Source organism: Oryctolagus cuniculus, chromosome 1 (assembly GCF_051225735.1).
Source record: "Oryctolagus cuniculus isolate XC-2025 breed Fujian yellow rabbit chromosome 1, ASM5122573v1, whole genome shotgun sequence".
Lineage (NCBI taxonomy): Eukaryota > Metazoa > Chordata > Mammalia > Lagomorpha > Leporidae > Oryctolagus > Oryctolagus cuniculus.
This window is the reverse complement of record NC_142867.1, coordinates 69,195,263-69,214,840: the sequence shown is the minus strand read 5'-3', so window position 1 is coordinate 69,214,840 and position 19,578 is coordinate 69,195,263. Positions and strand designations below refer to the sequence as shown.

At 43.8% G+C, this 19,578-nt stretch overlaps 1 protein-coding gene and 1 pseudogene across 15 annotated transcripts in view; both read left to right on the top strand.

The window, feature by feature from the left end:
• ALG8 (ALG8 alpha-1,3-glucosyltransferase) overlaps positions 1–8,656 on the top strand; it is a 32,682-nt gene extending 24,026 nt beyond the window's left edge. For 11 of the 14 annotated variants that reach the window (XM_089331611.1, XM_089331589.1, XM_089331561.1 and 8 more), the window contains 6 exons: positions 107–227; positions 2,823–2,962; positions 4,348–4,487; positions 5,424–5,521; positions 5,834–5,906; positions 8,024–8,656. In XM_089331611.1, the coding sequence (XP_089187737.1) occupies positions 107–227; positions 2,823–2,962; positions 4,348–4,487; positions 5,424–5,521; positions 5,834–5,906; positions 8,024–8,255 (804 nt within the window). In that variant the 3' untranslated portion in view covers positions 8,256–8,656. The remainder of the gene's footprint in view (positions 1–106; positions 228–2,822; positions 2,963–4,347; positions 4,488–5,423; positions 5,522–5,833; positions 5,907–8,023) is intronic. The other 3 variants (XR_016233074.1, XM_070075930.2, XM_070075933.2) reach the window with 3 other exon arrangements.
• A 4,371-nt stretch (positions 8,657–13,027) lies between these two features.
• Positions 13,028–15,012, top strand: LOC100347291 (RNA-binding protein Raly pseudogene; annotated as a pseudogene). Its single transcript, XR_016214565.1, has 2 exons — positions 13,028–13,031; positions 13,776–15,012. The product of XR_016214565.1 is annotated as an RNA-binding protein Raly pseudogene (transcript).
• The last annotated feature ends 4,566 nt before the right edge of the window (positions 15,013–19,578 follow it).

Below are 19,578 nucleotides of genomic sequence, written 5' to 3'. Positions count from 1 at the left end.
ATAATGTTCTACACATTATATATGCTACAGATGGTTCCCTAGTTCTCTTTTTGCATTTAGACAATATTGATGACTATTTAATCAGCTTAATTTTTCTTTTCAACAGAACCAACTGCCTCAAATCTTCTCCCGGCTCTTTCCTTTCAAGAGGGGCCTCTGCCATGCATATTGGGCTCCAAACTTCTGGGCTTTGTACAATGTCTTGGACAAGGTGCTGTCTGTCATCGGTATGGTAGCAGGCCTTCCATTCAGATTGAAAACATTGGTCACATCAAGAAATGGGGAAACCTGCTTTCTGTTGTGAATGTGGCCAAATTGTTCTCCTAGCTTTCAGGATGAACAGGGAGTTCAGTTCTTGGGCCCAAGTGAAGTGCGGTAAACAGACTGCATTCCTTATAAAAGCTGCTTGCAGCAGTGCAGTTGTAGATATTTCCTTGGGGGAAACTTTAAAATATTTAGTTACTTTTTGAAGGTAATTTTTGCCTTAGGCATTATTCAGCAGAGTGAATGCTCCTTTTAAATTTAAAATATATAAAAGAACAAGAATAATGTGTAAGACATGACCTTGGGTATTAAACCAATAAAGAAAATGTTAACATGTATTTTAGCACAAGATGGGAAGAAATGGAAAACCTAGGCTATGTGCTTTTTTAAAGTTTGAATTGAAATGTAGAATAATTTCTCCTTTGAGCTGTTTCCCCTAAAAATAACTCACCTTGGAATCGGTCACTCTGTCATTTTTGTGTACAGCCTAGCTTGGTGCGTAAGCAGTAGTTGACAAGCTTTTTCTGTAACAGACTAGAGAAGAAATATTTTAGGCTGTGTGGGCCACACACTGTGTGTGTGTGTGTGTGTGTTTACAACCCTTTGAAAGTGTAGAAAGTGTTGATAATTTCAGTGGTGTATAGAACTGGTCCCAGGCTGGATTTGGCCCCTGGGTTCTAGTTTGTGCCTCCTGATCTAGAGTCTGATGATTGGGATAGATCCCCACCTCCATAATTGCTGACTGACTGTGTGGCATTGGCAAGTTATTGGATTCCCCTAGTCTTAACTTGGCTTATTAGAGTAAAAGCATATCGGTACTTTACCTGTTGCTTTGCAGCATATGCTGAGGAACAAAAGCTAGAACAAAGTGCTAGGTTATTGGCAGGAACCTTGGAACCAGACAGACCTAAGTTCATTTCTACCACCTATCAGGTGTGTGACTTTGGGCCACTTACCTCATTACTCTGTGCCTTGAGAGGCTAAAGCTGCACAGTCCTTAGCACATGGTAGATACTTAATGCATGGTGGTTGCTGTTACTATTTTTGATGCATACTTGTTGGAAATTGTAAGTTGGTATTATCCTTCTCACACTGTGAATTGAGGCTTGATAAGCCTGGCAAAATAATTTCTAACATTTGTATTTTACAAAAGCTTTGAACAGCCAGCGTGAGGGACAAGGGCCAGTTGCCTTCTCTTAGGGAACTGCTGTAACTTGCCTTGTGTGTCTGTCTGCTGCCTCAGACATGTCTTACATGGAAATTCAGTGGTAGGTGAGCAGCTGTGTTTCTAGCTTTAAGAGAGAATTACCAGGCTAGAGCAGAAAGAAGAGGTGAACAAATAGAAACCATCGGAGTAGTCTTCACCCTCCTTGCATTGTACTGTTTTTCACTGGCATTAGATGGGGCCATACAGCTGCTAAACTGTCCCGTTACTACAAAGTCTGTTGGGAATGGGGCTTGTATCATCCCAAGACTTGGTTCATTTAATACATTTATTGAATGTCAGTGTGGTGGAGATAGAAATGAACGCCTCATTTTTCCTGCCTTTAAAGAACACAGTGTGGTAGAGGAAATGAGGGATTCAAACTTGGGATGTGACGTGATCAGACTGCATTTGAGAAAGCTTGCTTTCTGCAAGCAGTGAGAGCACGTACTGTTTACACTGTCTGCCCACAAGGTTCATGTAAGCTGCACAGATTCCCTGCTTTATATATGATATTTTTTAAAAATTTATTTATTTATTTGAGGGCCGGCGCCATGGCTCAATAGGCTAATCCTCCGCCTAGCGGCGCCGGCACACCAGGTTCTAGTCCTGGTCGGGGCACCGGATTCTGTCCCGGTTGCCCCTCTTCCAGGCCAGCTTTCTGCTGTGGCCCGGGAGTGCAGTGGAGGATGGCCCAAGTGCTTGGGCCCTGCACCCCATGGGAGACCAGGAGAAGCACCTGGCTCCTGCCTTCAGATCAGCACGGTGCACCAGCCGCAGTGCACCGGCCGCGGCGGCCATTGGAGGGTGAACCAATGGCAAAGGAAGACTTTTCTCTCTGTCTCTCTCTCTCACTTTCCACTCTGCCTGTCAAAAAAATTATTTATTTATTTATTTATTTGAGAGGTAGAGTTACAGACAGAGAGAGAAAAAGACAGAGAAAGATCTTCCATCCACTGGTTCAATCCCAAATGGCTGCAGTGGCCAGAGCAGAGCTGATCTGAAGCAAAGAACTTCTTCCAATCTCCCATGCAGGTGCAGGGGCCCGAGCACTTGGCCATTTTCCACTGTTTTCCCAGGCCATAAACAGAGAGCTGGATAGGAAGAGGAGCAGCCAGGATATGAACTAACGCCCATATAGAATGCCAGCACCCCAGGCGGAAGCTTAGTCTACTGTGCGACAGCTCTAACCGCAAATTATACTCTTAAGACCAGAGGCATTTTAGGTAGAACAGTAGAGAAATAAATCCATGAAATCTTGGCCTTTAAGCAGCAGGAATATTTATTCTTTTCCTTGAGAAATTGGTAAAATATGGTGTTCCACTGATAAAAATAAAATGGCTACTTACTCTAGGTTTGCAATTGAAACTTCTTGATCCCAGCAAGATTCCTAAGGCCTCAATGACAAGTGGCTTGGTTCAGGAGTTCCAGCATGTAGTCCTGCCCTCAGTGACTCCCTTGGCGACCTTCGTCTGCACTCTGATGGCTGTGTTGGTAAGAACTCAACAGATGGTACTTGTTTTTTGAGTTTTCTTTGCTGTTCTTTTGTGTGGCTGAGTAAATTTCAACTCTCAGGCTTTTCAGATTGTAGGATAATCTCCATGGTTGTAATTCTTCTGCAGATTGAAGCCCTTCAATAACAATTCCTAGAATAACTTTGAACACTGTCAGGCAAGGTTACTGGTAAAGTCTCTGTGAGAGATTGCTGCTAGTGACTGTTAGACCATCTCTTCAACCTGGGGACAGGGAAAGAGAAAAGCCTGGGGAGGAGGGGAGGCATGGACCTTGCTGTGGAGAAAGAGGAAAATGTCTGTACCACAGACATTCAGATTTTGTTCTGTTTCATCCTTGGCTAAATGGTCAAAGTTCCAAATGTTCTGGATGATGTATTTTGTCTTGGTGGTAATAATGAGCTGAAAGAGTCAACAACAGCTCTTTGAACATCAGAATCTAATCTGAGTCCAGTGCTGTTAAAGGCTTTATTCATAATCGTTAGTTATTGTGATGACCTCAGTGTTGTGATATAATTTAGAAGAATTCATTATAAGTGACTCACTTTGATTATTGCACTCATATTTAATTTTGCATTGCAGTTGGCCCAAAGCTACTAGCAAAACACCTAATCCCACTTAGTTTCATGGCAATACTGATATGCAGGTAGTAAATCTCTGCTGTCCTACTTGTTCACGTGTTTTACCTGAAGTAACCTAGTGGTTAAGGTGCCCACGTCCTGCATCACAGTACCTGGGTTCAGCTCCGAGACCTGAATCCCAACTTTTCTGCTAATGCAGATCCTGGGAGGCAGAGGTGGTGGCTCAAATGATTTGGTCCCTACTATCACCTACGTTGAGTTCTCCGCCCCAGAGCTGAAGCCAGTAGGAGCTTGGGGAATGAACCAGTAGATGGGACATTTCTCTTTCTCTCAAATCTGAGTCTTGTAAGCTGCACATAGAAGGCCGTGGTTTTATCGTAGATTATGCGCCAGGCTAAAGCCAGATGCTTTCTTATTAATATAGTAACATCTAATTTATTAGCTCAAAAATATCTGTGAATTTTCTTAGTTTGATAATTAATTAACTAATTATGAAGAAGTAGTAAGTTGCTGCCCTGTATTATATCCCTAAAATTATCAATAATTTTTATTTTTGGTAAGTGGATTAATTCTAATGAGTTACATTTATGCTTTCAAATGCCTATTTTTTCTGAGTAGTTGCTTTTGACTTTCAGTGGAATGTGCACAGTGATGAGGTATTCCAGTTTAATGAAGAATTGTCTGGGATCTCTATTTCAGATGACACAATTTGTATTCACCTAAACACTGTTTGTATAAAGCTAATTTGAAATGATACTGAACTTTTATCTTTACCTATTGTTTCTAGCCCTCTGTTTTCTGTCTTTGGTTTAAACCCCAAGGGCCCAGAGGTTTTCTTCGATGTCTCATTCTTTGTGCCTTGAGCTCCTTTCTGTTTGGGTGGCATGTCCATGAAAAAGCAATACTCCTCGCCATTCTCCCACTGAGGTAAGTAGACAGCTCAATTCGTTGGCATTTCTGGCAAGTTTTACAGCATCTTATTGTTCTCCATTTGCTCTGTCCCTGCTTGTCATTCTCAATAGAGCAGGCAAAGGTAAAGATAAATGGGAACTGATTTCTACTAGGACAGGGCAGGGATGCTTCACTTGGGATCCTTGGACCCATGAAGGCCCTGAGGTGCGCAGAAATGCATGTAGTGTTTCTGCACGTTTGGTAAGGGTGTGTACTGAGTAAGTACCATGCCACCAAGCTGTTACATGGTGTGGGAAAGCTCGGCTTTAGAGTCATCACATCTTTGAAAATAACGTTCTGTGGCTCCTTGTTAGGTGTTATTAGTCAAAGCAAGTGTTGATTCTGTTCTGGAATGATACCGAATGTTTGTACTAAACCACAGATTTTCTTTGTTTAATTATTGCTTTCTTTCTTTGGAGCCTCACAACTTACAAGATATTAGAAAAAGTTGGTATAAATTCATCTTAACATCCACAGGAGCTGGGACTCAGAAAGTTTAAGACTTAACCAAAGTCACACAGCTATCAAGTACTAGTTAGGCCTTTTTTTTTTTTTTTTTAATTTTTTAAAATTTTATTTGAGAGGTGGAGTTAAAGAGAGAGGTCTTCCATTCTGTGGTTCACTCCCCAAATGGCCTCAATGGCCAAAGCTGGGCTGATTCAAAGCCACACCAGGCAGCACCTCGTCCCATAGCATTCCTCTTTAAACAGTTACTCAGGAGCGCAAGATTCGTTTTTGGATATTTCCTCATTGAGTTGGCCCATTCTTTAAATTGTTAAAAGTTTCCTACTTAAATTAAAATAAGTATTCTCAACTAAGACTAAAAATAGATGCAGTTTTTTTCCAGCTACTTGCAAGTATAATTTCAATTGTTGTTTTAAGAAATTATTTTAAGATTTTTTTTCTTTTTAGCCTTTTGTCTGTAGAAAAAGCAGACGATGCTTCAATTTTTCTGATTCTGACCACAACAGGACATTTTTCCCTCTTCCCTCTGCTTTTCACAGCACCAGGTGAGCAGCTTCTTTTTTTCAAGGGATACATTTGATGATTGTGCCTCATGCACCCAGGCTTCCAGATCAGTATGTCTGATTTAAATAACCTGAAACCATCTTGGAAAGTTAAACCCATTTTCTTAAATAAAATCATCAAGTTGCTCCTAATTCTAAGCGTCTTTAGATGTCACAAAAATACATAGTTAAGATCAAAAAGCATCATTAATACTAAACAGCTATGTCTATGCACTTACATTGCCTTAAGTATAATAAACCTTTCTCTTACCAGCTAAAGTATCACTGTTGCTTTTTTTGTTGTTCTTTCAACAGAACTTCCCATTAAAATCTTACTCATGTTACTGTTTACCATCTATAGTATTTCCTCACTGAAGACTCTATTCAGGTAATTCAATTTAAATTACGTTTATAATTATATAAATTATAATTATATTTACTCTTGTGAAATGTTTACTACTAAGTAGTCAGATAAACCTTTAAAATTTATTTTTAAATAATAATGGCAATATAATGTTACAAAATAATTGGTAAATACAGAAATTACCCATCATCTCATCAGGACATAACAACAGGTTGTATCTTTAGTTTGGGGGATGTTTGAGGAGAACCACCTAGCATAAATTGAAATCTTACATGAAAACTAAACAGTGGAAATGTTAAATATTCATACAGATGCATTTCTATTTCTATTTGTAGAATTATGATGGAATTTTTTTCTCTTCTCAACTATGTGATATTATTTCTATAATTTTTAAATTATGTAATTGTTTTTTAAATTATATAATTAAATTCTATAATTTTTAAATTGCTTGTGGTTTATATCTGATTATGTCCATAAAAACCCATATATATTAAAACTCAGTTATAACTACATGACTCAGCAGTTCCACTCCTAGCTATATGCACAAAAGAATTGAAGACAGGGACTCAGTAATATTCATTGTAACATTAACAGAGCCAAAAAATGAAAACCTCAGTGTCCATCAACAAATGAATGGCTAAATAAAAATGGTTTATTCATACAGTAGAATGTTAGCTAGAGAAAAGAATGAAATTCTGGCACATGTTGTATATAACATGGATCATCTTTGAAAATATGTTAGGAGGAAGCTACACCCAAAAGGACAAATATTGTATGATTCCACTTAAACAAAATTGTAGAGGAGGCAAATTCATAGAAATAAAATAAATTAGAGGTAGATTTGAGGGGGAGATAGATGAATTATTATGAATGTTTCCATAATTTCTATTTGGGGCGATGAAAATGTTTGAAAGTGGATAATGGTGATAATGGTATAATGTCATCTTAACATCCACAGGAGCTGGGGCTCCATTACCAGTATATTTGATAAATGGCTAAAATGGTAAATTTTTGTTACATATGTTTTACCAAAATAAAAAGAATTTTGGGAGGCCGGTGTTGTGGCATAGCAGATTAAGCTGCATCTATGATGCTGGCAACCCTTATTGCTGCCAGTTTGTGTCCTGGCTGCTCCACTTCCAATCCAGATCCCTGCAAATGCACCTGGGAAAGCAGCAGAGGATGGCCCAGGTCCTTGGGCCCCTGCACCCACATGGGAGACCCAGAAGAAACTCCTAGCTCCTAGCTTCAGCCTGGCCCAGCCCTGGCTGTTAACGGCCATTTGGGGAGTGAACCAGCAGATAGAAGATCTCTCTCTCTCTCTGTCTCTGTCTTTCTATCTGTCTGTCTGTCTCTCTCTCTATCTCTATCTCCCCCTCCCTCCCTCTCTGTAATTCTGACTTTCAAATAAATCTTTTTTAAAAAATAGCATTTTTAAGGGGCCAGTGTTGTGCCAAAGTAGGTAAGGCCACCACCTGGGATGCTGACCAATGTGAATGCCAGTTCATGTCCCAGCTGCTCCACTTCTGATTCAGCTCCCTGCTCATGGCCTAGGAAAAGCAGTGAAGGATAGTCCAAATGATTGGGCCCCCACTACCCAGATGGGAGACTCCTAAGTAGGCTTCTGGCTCCTGGCTTCAGCCTGGCCCAGCCCCGGTTGTTGCAACCATCTGGGTAGTAAACCAACAAATAGTAAATTCTCTCTCTCTCTCTCTCTCTCTCTCTCTCTCTCTGTGTGTGTGTGTGTGTGTAACTCTGACTTTCCAGTAAATAAATAAATCTTGTATGTGTGTGTGTGTATATATACAAGCACACATGTATATATAAAAATATTTTAACATCCCAATTACATATTATGTGTTGTGTTCTTACTCTAGAATCATGGCTGCCAGCACCTTCCCTCTTCCAAATGCAGAGCTGACTCTGAGCAGCTTCAGCTAAGTGTCAGCCTAGTAGAAGATTAGGCAAATTTGGGTTCTTGGGATAAACATATTTTATAACTGTAAAATTTCATGCACTCTTTTGACTCCAGCCTTTGCTATAGTGCACCTGAAGACAGTGCAGATGGGAAAGTTTTAGCTGAGAAGTGTTTGCTAAACTAAGATGACTCATCTAAAATCAGACTTTTTTTTTTTCTTCAGAAAAGAAAAACCTCTTTTTAATTGGATGGAGACTTTCTACCTCCTAGGCCTGGGGCCTCTGGAAATCTGCTGTGAATTTTTATTCCCTTTTACCTCTTGGAAGCTGAAGTACCCTTTCATCCCCTTGTTACTGACCTCTGTGTATTGTGCCGTGGGCATCACATATTCTTGGTTGAAACTGTATGTTTCGGTATTGACTGGCCCTCCTGTTGGCAAAACAAAGAAAAAATGAATAATGGAACTGCTTGGATGTATGCCAAGCAATTATTTCATGGGAAATTAATTGGAACTTGAAGAAAGTTGCTGGTGGCATGAGCCATTTATTTTAGTAAGTATGTTTGAAGGGCCATTCTTCTGAACTTGACCTTGCCCAGCCTAGCAACCCAATTGTCACCATGGTGAGAAGCCACTTACCCTCCACAAGCAATGAAACACATCTGAAAAAAAATCTCACTTTCCTCTGTTAAAATTATCTGAGACCATTTAGACTGCTGTGCTTACTCAAGGCAGTGAGTTTGAGCAACAGCATAATTATTTTTAGCCTGTGCTGACCATTGTCAGGATATAAAGCATAATTGGACTGCTATGCTGAGGAAAATATAAATAAAATGTTCTTTTGTATTTCTGTACAAAGTATCTTTGGATTATTACCAGGTACATTTTCCTGTTGGCATACACACAGGCAGTATCCTGTCCCCATTCTGGACACCTTGTTCCAGGAGACTTTCTCATTGACATTATACAATGACAATACTCAAAGCCGGAAGTAGTATTCTGTGTAAACACTGGGCAGACAGCAGAGACTGCAAACCACAGCTACTCTTACTTGGAGAATATATCTTGTTTATGCTAAAATCAGGCACTACAGTCTTGCTAAAGGAGTGACTTGTCCTCTTGTCCTCTCTCTTTCTTAAGAGAACTGTACACTATCTAGGGCTTCAGTTTGCCTAGTATCTGCTACAAAGTCGGCCAACATTTTTCTAGCCTGCACTAGCAACTGTATTTTAAGAAAATATGAGGTCGGCTGGCGCTGTGGCTCACTAGGCTAATCCTCCGCCTTGCGGTGCCGGCACACCGGGTTCTGGTCCCGGTCGGGGTGCCGGATTCTGTCCCGGTTGCCCCTCTTCCAGGCCAGCTCTCTGCTGTGGCCAGGGAGTGCAGTGGAGGATGGCCCAAGCCCTTGGGCCCTGCCTGCCATGGGAGACCAGGAGAAGTACCTGGCTCCTGCCATTGGATCAGCGCAGTGCACTGGCCGCAGCGCACCAGCCACGGCAGCCATTGGAGGGTGAACCAATGGCAAAGGAAGACCTTTCTCTCTGTGTCTCTCTTGCACTGTCCACTCTGCCTGTCAAAAAAAAAAAAAAAATAGAAAAATATGAAGTCAGTGACATCCTTGTATGTTAATCCAGCTGTTCTATCTCTTGAATCTGCCCCCACTTCTTTTGAGCCTATTATTGCAATGATAAAGGTGGGGATTCTTTAAGGGTGTGACCTCTCTAGTCTACTGTCCTTGTCACAATCTCCCGTTTTGCCCAGGTTCCTGCTGTGCCATACTGTGTACCTCTTCTTCTTTCATGCGTGCTGATCCCGCTCCTCCCTGCTGACTTTTCTGCTCTGTCTTCTGATCATAGGTACTTCCCACTGCTATGGCTATGAATGCAAAAGCACCACAACACTGATTAGTAGTAGGGGTCCTAGGTCTGTGGTGCAGTAGGTTAAGGCACTTCCTGTGACAGTAGCACCCTATGAGTGCTGCTCTGTTTCCAATCTGGCTCCCTGCTTATGTGCCTGGGAAAGTAGCAGAAGATAGCCCAAGTGTTTGGGCTGCTGCCTCCCATGTGGGAGACACAGATGTTGTTCTGGGCTCCTGGCATTGGCTTGGCCCGCCCTGGCCATTGTAGCCATTTGGGCAGTGAACCAGCAGGTGGAAGATGCCTTTCAGATAAAAATAAATCTTAAAAAAAAAAGAAAGAAAAGGAGGGGTCATTTTTTGATTGTAAATCCTGCCTCCATTTTTTTTTAATCATTATACAACTTGTTTAACCATTCTTTGCCTTAATACTCTCATCTCTAAAATGATAACATAAAAGGTTTAGAACCCTACAATGTTTTGTTTTAAAGATGTATTCATTTGTTTGAAAGGCAGAGTGACAGATTTCTGTCCACTGGTTCACTCCTCAAATGACCAAAATAGCCAGGTGTGGGCCAGGCTGAAACCAAGAGCCAGGAACTCCATTTGAGTCTTCCACATGGGTAGCAAGGAACTAAGCAGTTTGGGCCATCATCTGCTGCATCCCAGGATGTGCTTAGCAGGAAGCTGGATCGGAAGCAGAATAGCCAGGACTTGCTGGCTGGCATTGTGGTGCAGTAGGTTAAACTGCCCCCACATCCTATATGAGCACCAATTCAAGTCCCGGTTGTTCTACATCTGATCCAACTCCCTACTAATGCACCCAGGAAGGCAGCAGAAGACCTGGATGGAATTCCTGGCTCCTGGCCCAAACCATTGTAGCCATTTGGTGAGTGAACCAGCAGATCTGGAAGAGCTCTGTCTCCTGTATTTGTCACTCTGCCTTTCAAATAAATAAATCTTTAAAGGGGTTGTGGGGTATGTGTGGTCTAGTAGATTGAGCCATTGCTTGCAACACTAGGATCCCATATGAGTGTCCATTTAAGTACCAGCTACTCTACTTCTGATCCAGTTCCCTGGTAATGTGCCTGGGAAAGCAGTGGAACATGGTCCAAGTGCTTGGCCCCTGCCACCCATGTGGGAGACCTAGATGAAAATCTGGGCTCCTGGGTTTGGCCTAGCCAAACACAACTGTTGTGACCTTTTGGGGAGTGAACCAACAGATGAATATCTGTCTCTCCTAATCTCTCTGACCCTTTGACTTTAAAATAAAGTAAGTAAAAAATAAATCATTAAAAAGTAAAAGTCGCAGACTTGAACACAGGCCATAAATAAAACCTAATGAATAGAGGCCAGTGCTGTGGCATAGTATGGGTGCTGCTTTGAGTCCTGGCTGCTCCTCTTCTGATCCAGCTCTCTGCTATGGCCTGGGAAAGCAGTAGAAGATGGCCCAAATGCTTGGGCCCCTTTATCCACGTGGGAGACCCAGAAGAAGCTCCTGGCTCCTAGCTTCGAATCAGCTGAGCTCTGGCCATTGTGGCCATTTGGGTAGTGAACCAGCAAATGGAAGAATCTCTCTCTCTTTCTCTCTCTGTAACTCTGCCTCTCAAATAAATAAATATTTTAAAAAACGAATGAATAAAACCTAAATGTCACTAGTGTAAGCTTTAATACTAAGGGCCCAGCATAGTTCCTCACATCTTTGCCAATTTTCATACAAGCAACAAAAGAGATGAATTTTGATGCATCTCAACATTGCAAATTTAATTAAGCTTGTAGGTTGCTGCTGTGAAAGTGATGTGACATCAACTGGAAGAGTATCTGGTTCAAGGATTTCCAGAATGTTCTATAGAGTACAAGAGCTTCAGAGGCTCTGGGCCTGTCCCATTTCCTACCAGTGTAAATACATTTGGTCTGTTTCATATATTAGGGCTTATATTTGTTTTCATTTGACTTCAAGTTTCAATGTCCAAAGAGTCTTAAACAGTTCAACCCCTTGTATTATCAGAAGGGAAATGACTTCAGACACTGAGGAATACCTTGGTGCCAACACACAGTAGAACCCAGACTTCCTGCCTGGTGTCCAGGATTTTTTTTTCCAAGTAATATACTTTGTGTTTGTTTTAAAACTGCAGAGACGTGCATATATTTCAACAAAGTCCTAGGTTTCAACAGATACCAAATAAATTAAGGTACTATTTCAAAATGTTTTGAAAACTAGAATTGAGAATAAGACAAGATTACTATTAAAAAAAAAAAACTTTAAAAAATTTTGTTTACTTACTTATTAGAGAAATCCCATCTGCTGGTCCACTCCTCAAAAGCCAGTCATCTAAGAACTAAATCCAGGTCAAAATTTTAAAAATAAAAGGGGCATAGTGGGTTAGGACACCACTTGGGACACTTAGGTCCAATATCAGTGCCTGATTAGAGTACTGCCTACTCTGCACTTTCCATCCAGCTTCCTGCCTGGAAGGCAATGGATACTGGCCCAAGTACTTGGGTCTCTGCCACCCTCGTAAGAGACCTGGATGGAATTCCTGGCTTCAGCCTGGCCTATTCCTGGCTGTTGCAGCCATCCAATGTATAAACCAGCAAATGGAAGATTATTTCTTCCTCTCTCTTTCTCTTTTCAAATAAATCAATAAATCTTGCTGAAAAAAAAAATTCAAATAAGGAGCAGGCATGTAGCCTGGCCATTAAGATGCCCATGCTCCTCATCAGCATTCCCGGGTTAGATTCCTGCTATTACAGACCCTGGGAAGCAGCAGTGTTAGCTCAAGTAACTGGATCCCTGTGGTGTACATGGGAGACCTGGATTGCATTCCTGGCTCCTTGCTCCTGTCCAGGCAGGCATTGCAGGCATCTGGGGAGTAAGTCAGTGGGTGGGAGTTCTCTCTGACTCCTAAATATTTAATAAAAATTTTTAAATATATAACTCATTTTTCACCCACAAATAAATATGCAATGTAACAAAATTTACAGTAAAACAGGTGGGTGAAGGATCAGCATTGTGGCACAGCAGGTTAAGCTGCTGGAACACCCATGAGTTCCAGTTTGAGTCCTGGCTGCCTGACTCCTCGTCCAGCTTCCTGCTAATACCCATGGGAACGCAGAAGACAGCCCAAGTACTTTGGCCCTTGCTATCAATGTGGGAGATCCAGATGGGGTACCGGGCTCCTGGCTTCAGCCTAGCCAAGCCACAGGTATTATGGCCATTAAGAAGTCAACCAACAGATGGAAGATTCCTTCTCCCCCCCCCACATACTCCCTCCCTTTCTCTCTAACTCTGCCATTCAAATAAATAAAATAAATCTTAAAAAAAAGAAAAAAGAAAAGGTGGGTGAGACTTGGTGTTCTCGATCATCCAAGTGATGGGTAGAACCAGAATTGGATGAGCTGCTAAGAAGTTGAGCCATGTGGTTTCTGTCGCTCCCCCTCTTCGTGGAGGAACGACACAGGACCCTGCGCTGTTCTTTCATCTGCTCGGCCCTCCCCGGGTTTGCTGCTGGTTCTTCCCGGGTTGGCTACTATCCCTTCCACCTCCGTGGAAGGGCAGTTCCCCCAGCCACATTCCCCACTTCCACAGGGGAGCGGCACACCGCCGGCCGGCTTTCTCGGGGGCTGCACGGGTGTTCCTTCAGCTAGATGTTCCCCATAGATGTTCCTGGTGCATGCCGTCTCTCTCCTCCTTTATAGTCCTCCTCCGCCAATCCCAACTCGGCTGCCCACACGCCGAGTACGCTGCTCTCCAATCAGGAGCAAGTCCTACAGTTTATTGGTTGAACTGGAAGCAGCTGTGCGGAAGCTGTTTACTTCTCTCCCAGCGCCATATTGTGGGAGAGCAGATGCATAGAATAAGTCTTAATTCCAGTAACTCAGTCCAGTCCGGATTGCTCCCCACAGTTTCTCTGTTGATGACTGTATCTTTGAAATCTTATGAAGGAAGTACTTCAGAATCAGAATCATCCCCTCTTATGCAGCTTCTGTTTGCAATTATGGAAGAAAAAAAGTTCAATAAAAAAAAATAGCTCCTTCCATGTCATGTTGCTATCTCCAGACCTCTTGTGGAGGTGAACCCTGTTCTCAGAGGCAGCTGGTGTTAATCCTGGTAACCCCAAGGAGGAAACAGCTGGATAAGCTCAGCCTTGGTACTGGTGGCCACCACGTCCTTGAAGATCCAGACAGCCAATGTCACAAATAAGAATGAGCCCAAGTCCATGAATTCTTGGGTCCTCATTGGAACCTCAACACAGCTATTGAGCTGTGGTGAAGTCAGATATGGAGACCACCTTCTGCAAGTACAGCCATGTGACCAGCTGTTCTGAGCACAAGGGCTATGCCTTTGTTCAGTAAGCCAACGAGTGCCATACCTAGGCAGCTGTGCTGGGAAACAATGGGCAAGTGCTGGCTGGGCAAACACTGGACATCAACATGGCAGAAGAGCCCAAACCCAACAGACCCAAGGAGTTAAAGGGAGCACCACCTGCCGTATACAGGCTCTTGGAATTCTGGGGCTGCCTATCGCCATTGCCAGTGCCCAGGGCAGTCATGGTGAAGCGACCACAGGTCACAGTCCCTTTGGCCTGGCAAGTCAAAACTAACACCTGTCAAGCTCTTTGCCAGCTCCACAGTCATTACTAACTGCTCAGCCAAGGTCAGGTTCAACAGCAGTGAGGTGCAGCCCATCAAGACAGAGCTGACACAGACCCAGTATCAATGCCCTGCTGGGCTACTTGGAGTATATTGCTTAGGAGCAAAAGGCCAACCCAGATAACAAGGGTGGCAGTGGCAGTGGCAGTAGTGGTTGCAGCAGCCCCCACCAGTCCCCTAAAAGGACGTGACTTTCAAGGCAGGCACAACCCAGGAAGAAACCCAAGCTGGAGACAGCCATGTTGAGGCGGGACTGCTTTTGCATAGTGAAGATGAGCTGGAACACAACCAGGACACAGATGCAGAAGATGGGGCCTTGGAGTAAGCACTCTGACAGGAACAATGGCTACCAGCAGGCAAAGGGCATCACTGCTCCAGCCCTCAAGTCAGGCACCCATCTCTGGATGCCACCCCCAGCAGTACCAGCAGAAAACTGGCAGCAGGCGCCTCCTCCCCACACATATCAGCAGTGCCACATCCTCTGCAGGTGGAGTTCCCAGCCTCCCCTTCCCCATGCACCCTCCTTGCCAGGATTGCCTAGGCCAGAGGGCAGAACACAGAAGTTTCCCCATACTTTGTCTCCCTGGGACACTCCTAGGTGTGGGATTTTCTATAGGTTTGGAGGTGGTGGAGGGGGTAGCCACAGGGGAGACCCTGACAATAAAAAAATAATAATAAATAAACAAATAAATGTTTTGCTCTTCAATAGTTTGATGAACTTGTACTTTCAGCATGAATGTGATAACACACACACACACACACACACACAAAATCTTTTGATGCAGGGCTAGCCACTAAGAGGCCTGCATCCCATATTGGAGTGCCTGAGTTCAATACCCAGCTCCTGCTAATGCAGACCCTGGGAGGCAGCACTGATGGCTCCAGTGATTGGATTCCTGCCACACACAAGGGAGACCTGGATTGAATTCCTGGCTCTATGCCTTGGACCCCCAGCTAAGGGAAACTGCAGGCATTTGAGGAGTGAACCAGCAAGTAGGAACTCTCTCTGTCTCTTACATTTAAAAATGAAAATCTTGGGCCCAGTGTCGTGGCATAGTAAGGTAAGCCTCTTGCGGCACTGGCTTCACATTTGGGTACCAATCCGTGTCCCAGCTGCTCCTTTTTCAATCCAGCTCTCTGCTATGGCCTGGGAAAGCAATAGAAGATGACTCAAATGCTTAGGCCCCTGCACCTGCGTGGGAGACCCAGAAGAAGCTCCTGGCTCCAGGCTTCTGATTGGCCCAGCTCCAGCAACTGCAACCATTTGGGGAGTAAACCAGCAGATGGAAGACCTTTCTCTCTGTCTCTCCCTCTCACTGTCTGTAGCTCTGCCTCTCAAATAAATAAAAAGTCTTTTTTAAAAAATGAAAATCTTTTTACCCAAATATTCCTTTGTGCTACAAGGAAACAGGCTACTGTGGTAAGGGCAGCCGAGATTAGCATAATTTTATAGACCTCCAAAATGAATCAATACAGCCATTCATTTCTCACAATGAAGTCCTGAATTCAGCATCCTTCTTTTTTAAAAATGCCAATAAAGTATTAACTTTTTCAAGTTCAGGAGACAGAAATAAAAACAGTATATTTATAGAACAACTGTGACAAGGATAGGACTCATACTACAAGAACATTTCAAAAAGTTTGTGGAGGGGCCGCTGTTGTGGTGTAGTAGGTAAGGCCTCTGCCTGCAATGCCAGCATCCTATATGGGTGCCCGTTCATGTCTCAGCTGCTCCACTTCCAATCCAGCTCCCTGCTAATGTACCTGGGACAGCAGCAGAAGATGGCCCAAGTGCTTGGGCCCCTGCACCCATGTGGGAGACCTGGAAGAAGCTCCAGGCTCCTGGCTTTGGCCTGGTCCAGCCCTGGCAGTTGCAGCCATTTGGGATGTGAACCAGTAGATGAAAGATCTTTCTATCTCTCCCTCACTCTATAACTCTGCCTTCCAAATAAATAAAAATACATCTTTTTAAAAAAAATGGAAACGGAATTTTAAAGTTTGTTTTGTTATAAAGATTTTAAAATCCATGCATAGCTCTGTCATAGGCATTGCCCATGAACTCTTTGAAATACTCGTGTATACCTCTGCACAACGCTCTGAAAAAAGGGACTAAAGAAAAAGGATCACTAAATCCTAGGAAAACTCTTTCAAGAGCACCTGGCAGGTTTTCCTTTCTTTAATTTTTATTAATTTGAAAGGTGCAGGGACAAGTCTCCCATCCATTAGTTTACTCCCCTAAATGCCTGCAACATCCAAGGCCAAGGCCTGGAACCAGGAACTCAATCCCAGTCTCCATGTTGGGTGGCAAGGAACAAACTACTTGAGCCAACACCTTCTACCTCCCAGGGTATACATTAGCAGGAAGCTGAAGTGGAGGTGGGAATGAAACCCAGACACTGTGATATGGGATGTGTCTCAGTTGTACCAGTTACACACACCAGATTTGTTTTTATAGTTCTAATGAAGAGTAGATAGCTGATTAGGTGGTGTGGGAGTGTTCACCACTTCTTAAAGCAGTCTTCGGGGCCGCGCTGTGGCATAGCAGGTTAAGCCGCCACCTGCAGTGCCAGCATCCCATATGGGTCACCAGTTTGAGTCCCCCACTGCTCCACTTCTGATCCAGTTCTCTGCTATGGCCTGGGAAAACAGTAGAAGATGGCTCAGATCCTTAGGCCCCTGAACCCATGTGGGAGACCCAAGAGAAGCTCCTGGCTCCTGGCTTTAGATCGGTGCAGCTCCAGCCGTTGCGCCCCTTCGGGGAGTAAACTAGCAGATGGAAGACCTCTCTCTCCCTCTCTCTCTCTCTTTGCCTCTGCCTCTCTGTAACTCTGCCTTTCAAATAAATAAATCTGTTTTTAAAAAAAGAATAGACACATCTGCCAAGGAAAGAAAATAGCTGTGGAGGGAGAGTGGACAGTGCTGTGGCATAGTGGGTTAAGGTGCTGCCTGCAGCACCAGCATCCCGTATGTGCACCAGTTTGAATACAGGCTGCTCCACTTCCAATCCAGCCCTCTGCTAACGTGCCTGGGAAAGCAGTGGAAGATGGCCCAAGCGCTTGGGCCCCTGCACCCGCAAAGAGACCGAGAAGAAGCTCCTGGCTCCTGGCTCCTGGCTCCTGGCTCCTGGCTCCTGGCTCCTGGCTCCTGGCTCCTGGCTTTGGCCTGGCCCAGCTCTAGCCATTGCACCCATTTGGGGAGTGAACCAGCAGATGGAAGACCTCTCTGTCTCTCCCTCTCACCCCCTGTAACTATGCCTTTCAAACAAATAAATAAAGGTTTTTTTAATAAAGTATCTGATGAAGAGAAGAGAACCTAGGACAAATCTTAAGGAATTTGCAGGCTTAGAAGAAAAAAGGAGACAAAAAAGAAAACTGATGAAGAGAAACCAGAAAAAGAAACAAAGAAAGGAAGAAAGAGAGAAAAATAAGAAATAAGAAATTAAAAGAGAAATGCAGAATGCATGCTATCCTGGAAGAGGAAGAGTGTTCATTGAAAGCGCTACTAAGATATACAGTGACATTTGTATCATTAAGTGTGGTAATATGTAGATCATTGGTGTCCTTTTTAAAAAATGTTTTATTTATTTGAAAGGCAGTGTTTCAGAGAGGGAGAAACAGAGATCTTTCATCCAAATGGCCACAACAGCCAGGGCTGGGCCAGGCTGAAGCCAGGTTACTGGAACTCCATCCAGGTTCTCCTAAGTGGGTACAGGGGCACAAGCACTTGGTCCATCACCTGCTGCTTTCCCAGGTGCATTAGCAGGGAGCTGGATCAGAACACAGAACCCAGAGCTAGGGCCAGCGCTGCGGCTCAATAGGCTAATCCTCTGCCTGCGGCGCCGGCACCCCGGGGTTCTAGTCCCGGTCGGGGCGCCAGATTCTGTCCTGGTTGCCCCTCTTCCAGGCCAGCTCTCTGCTGTGGCCCGGGAGTGCAGTGGAGGATGGCCCAAGTGCTTGGGCCCTGCACCCGCATGGAGACCAAGATAAGTACCTGGCTCCTGGCTTCGGATCAGCATGGTGCGCTGGCCACAGCGGCCATTGGAGGGTGAACCAACGGAAAAGGAAGACCTTTCTCTCTGTCTCTCTCTCTCTGTCCACTCTGCCTGTCAAAAAAAAAAAAAAAAAAAAAAAAAAAAAAAAAAAAACAGGGCTAGAACTGGCACTCAGATACAGGATGTAGGCATCAGAAGCAGCAGCTTAACCTGCTGCACCACAATGCTGGCCCCACTCTCCTATTATCTTAAAAGAAAAAAAAAAAAAAAAGATCGTAGCTCAGAAACAACTGCAGATGCAGACTTTTTAGTTCGTTTTAGCTCTTTTGATTCCAGAGGCAGAGAGAGGTTGCCTTGTAAGGACAACTTGTTCAAGCTGTTGTTGCCCCTCACTGTCTTCCCAGCTCTCCCTCTTGCTTTAGTAAGTCCTAGAAACCTGAAAAGAGACAGGTCCTGATAGGATGAAAAGTGAGATCCATTTCATACTGGATACAACAACTAAAGAGATCATGATGAGGACCCTGAGCAGGACAAAGCAAACCAAAGGCTAGAGGCAGAAATGAGCCAGGTGAAAAATGGGTGGAATGAAGGCTGAGCCTTCTAGGAAGCAGCACTTAGTCTGTCAAGAGAGACGGGAGGGGAGCCGGCTCTGTGGCATAGGGTAGAGCTGCCCACCTGCAGTGCTGGCATCTCATATGGCCGCCAGTTCAAGTCCCACCTTCTCCACTTCCAATCCAGCTCTCTGCTATGGTCTGGGAAAGCCACAAAAGACGGCCCAAGTGCTTGGGCTGTGGCATGCACATGGGCAGACCCAGATGAAGCTCCTGCTCCTTCATTGCAGCCATTTGGAGAATGAACCAGTAGATGGAAGACTTCTCTCCCTTTCTGTAACTCCGCCTTTCAAATAAAGAAATAACTAATAAATAACCCGTTTTTTTAAATCACTCTTCCCCACCCCTCACCACCAGCAACCACTCGACTGCTGTTTATCATTCTGGATTAAATTATATTTTCTAGAAAAATAAAAGGGTGGTGGACCGCAACACTGTCTCTGTGTTTCCTATGCATTTTCCTGCCAGTGGAAGACAGTGGATGATGGCCAAGTACTTGGGTTCCTGCCATCCAAGAGTTCCTGGCTATTGACTTGAGCTTGGTCCAACCTTGTTTCTTTCCTTTCCCTTTTTTTTTTTTTTTTTTTTTTTTTTTTTTTTTTTTTGTCCCTCCAAAGAAACCTTTTATTTAATGAGTACAAATTTCATAAGTACAACTTTAGGAATATAG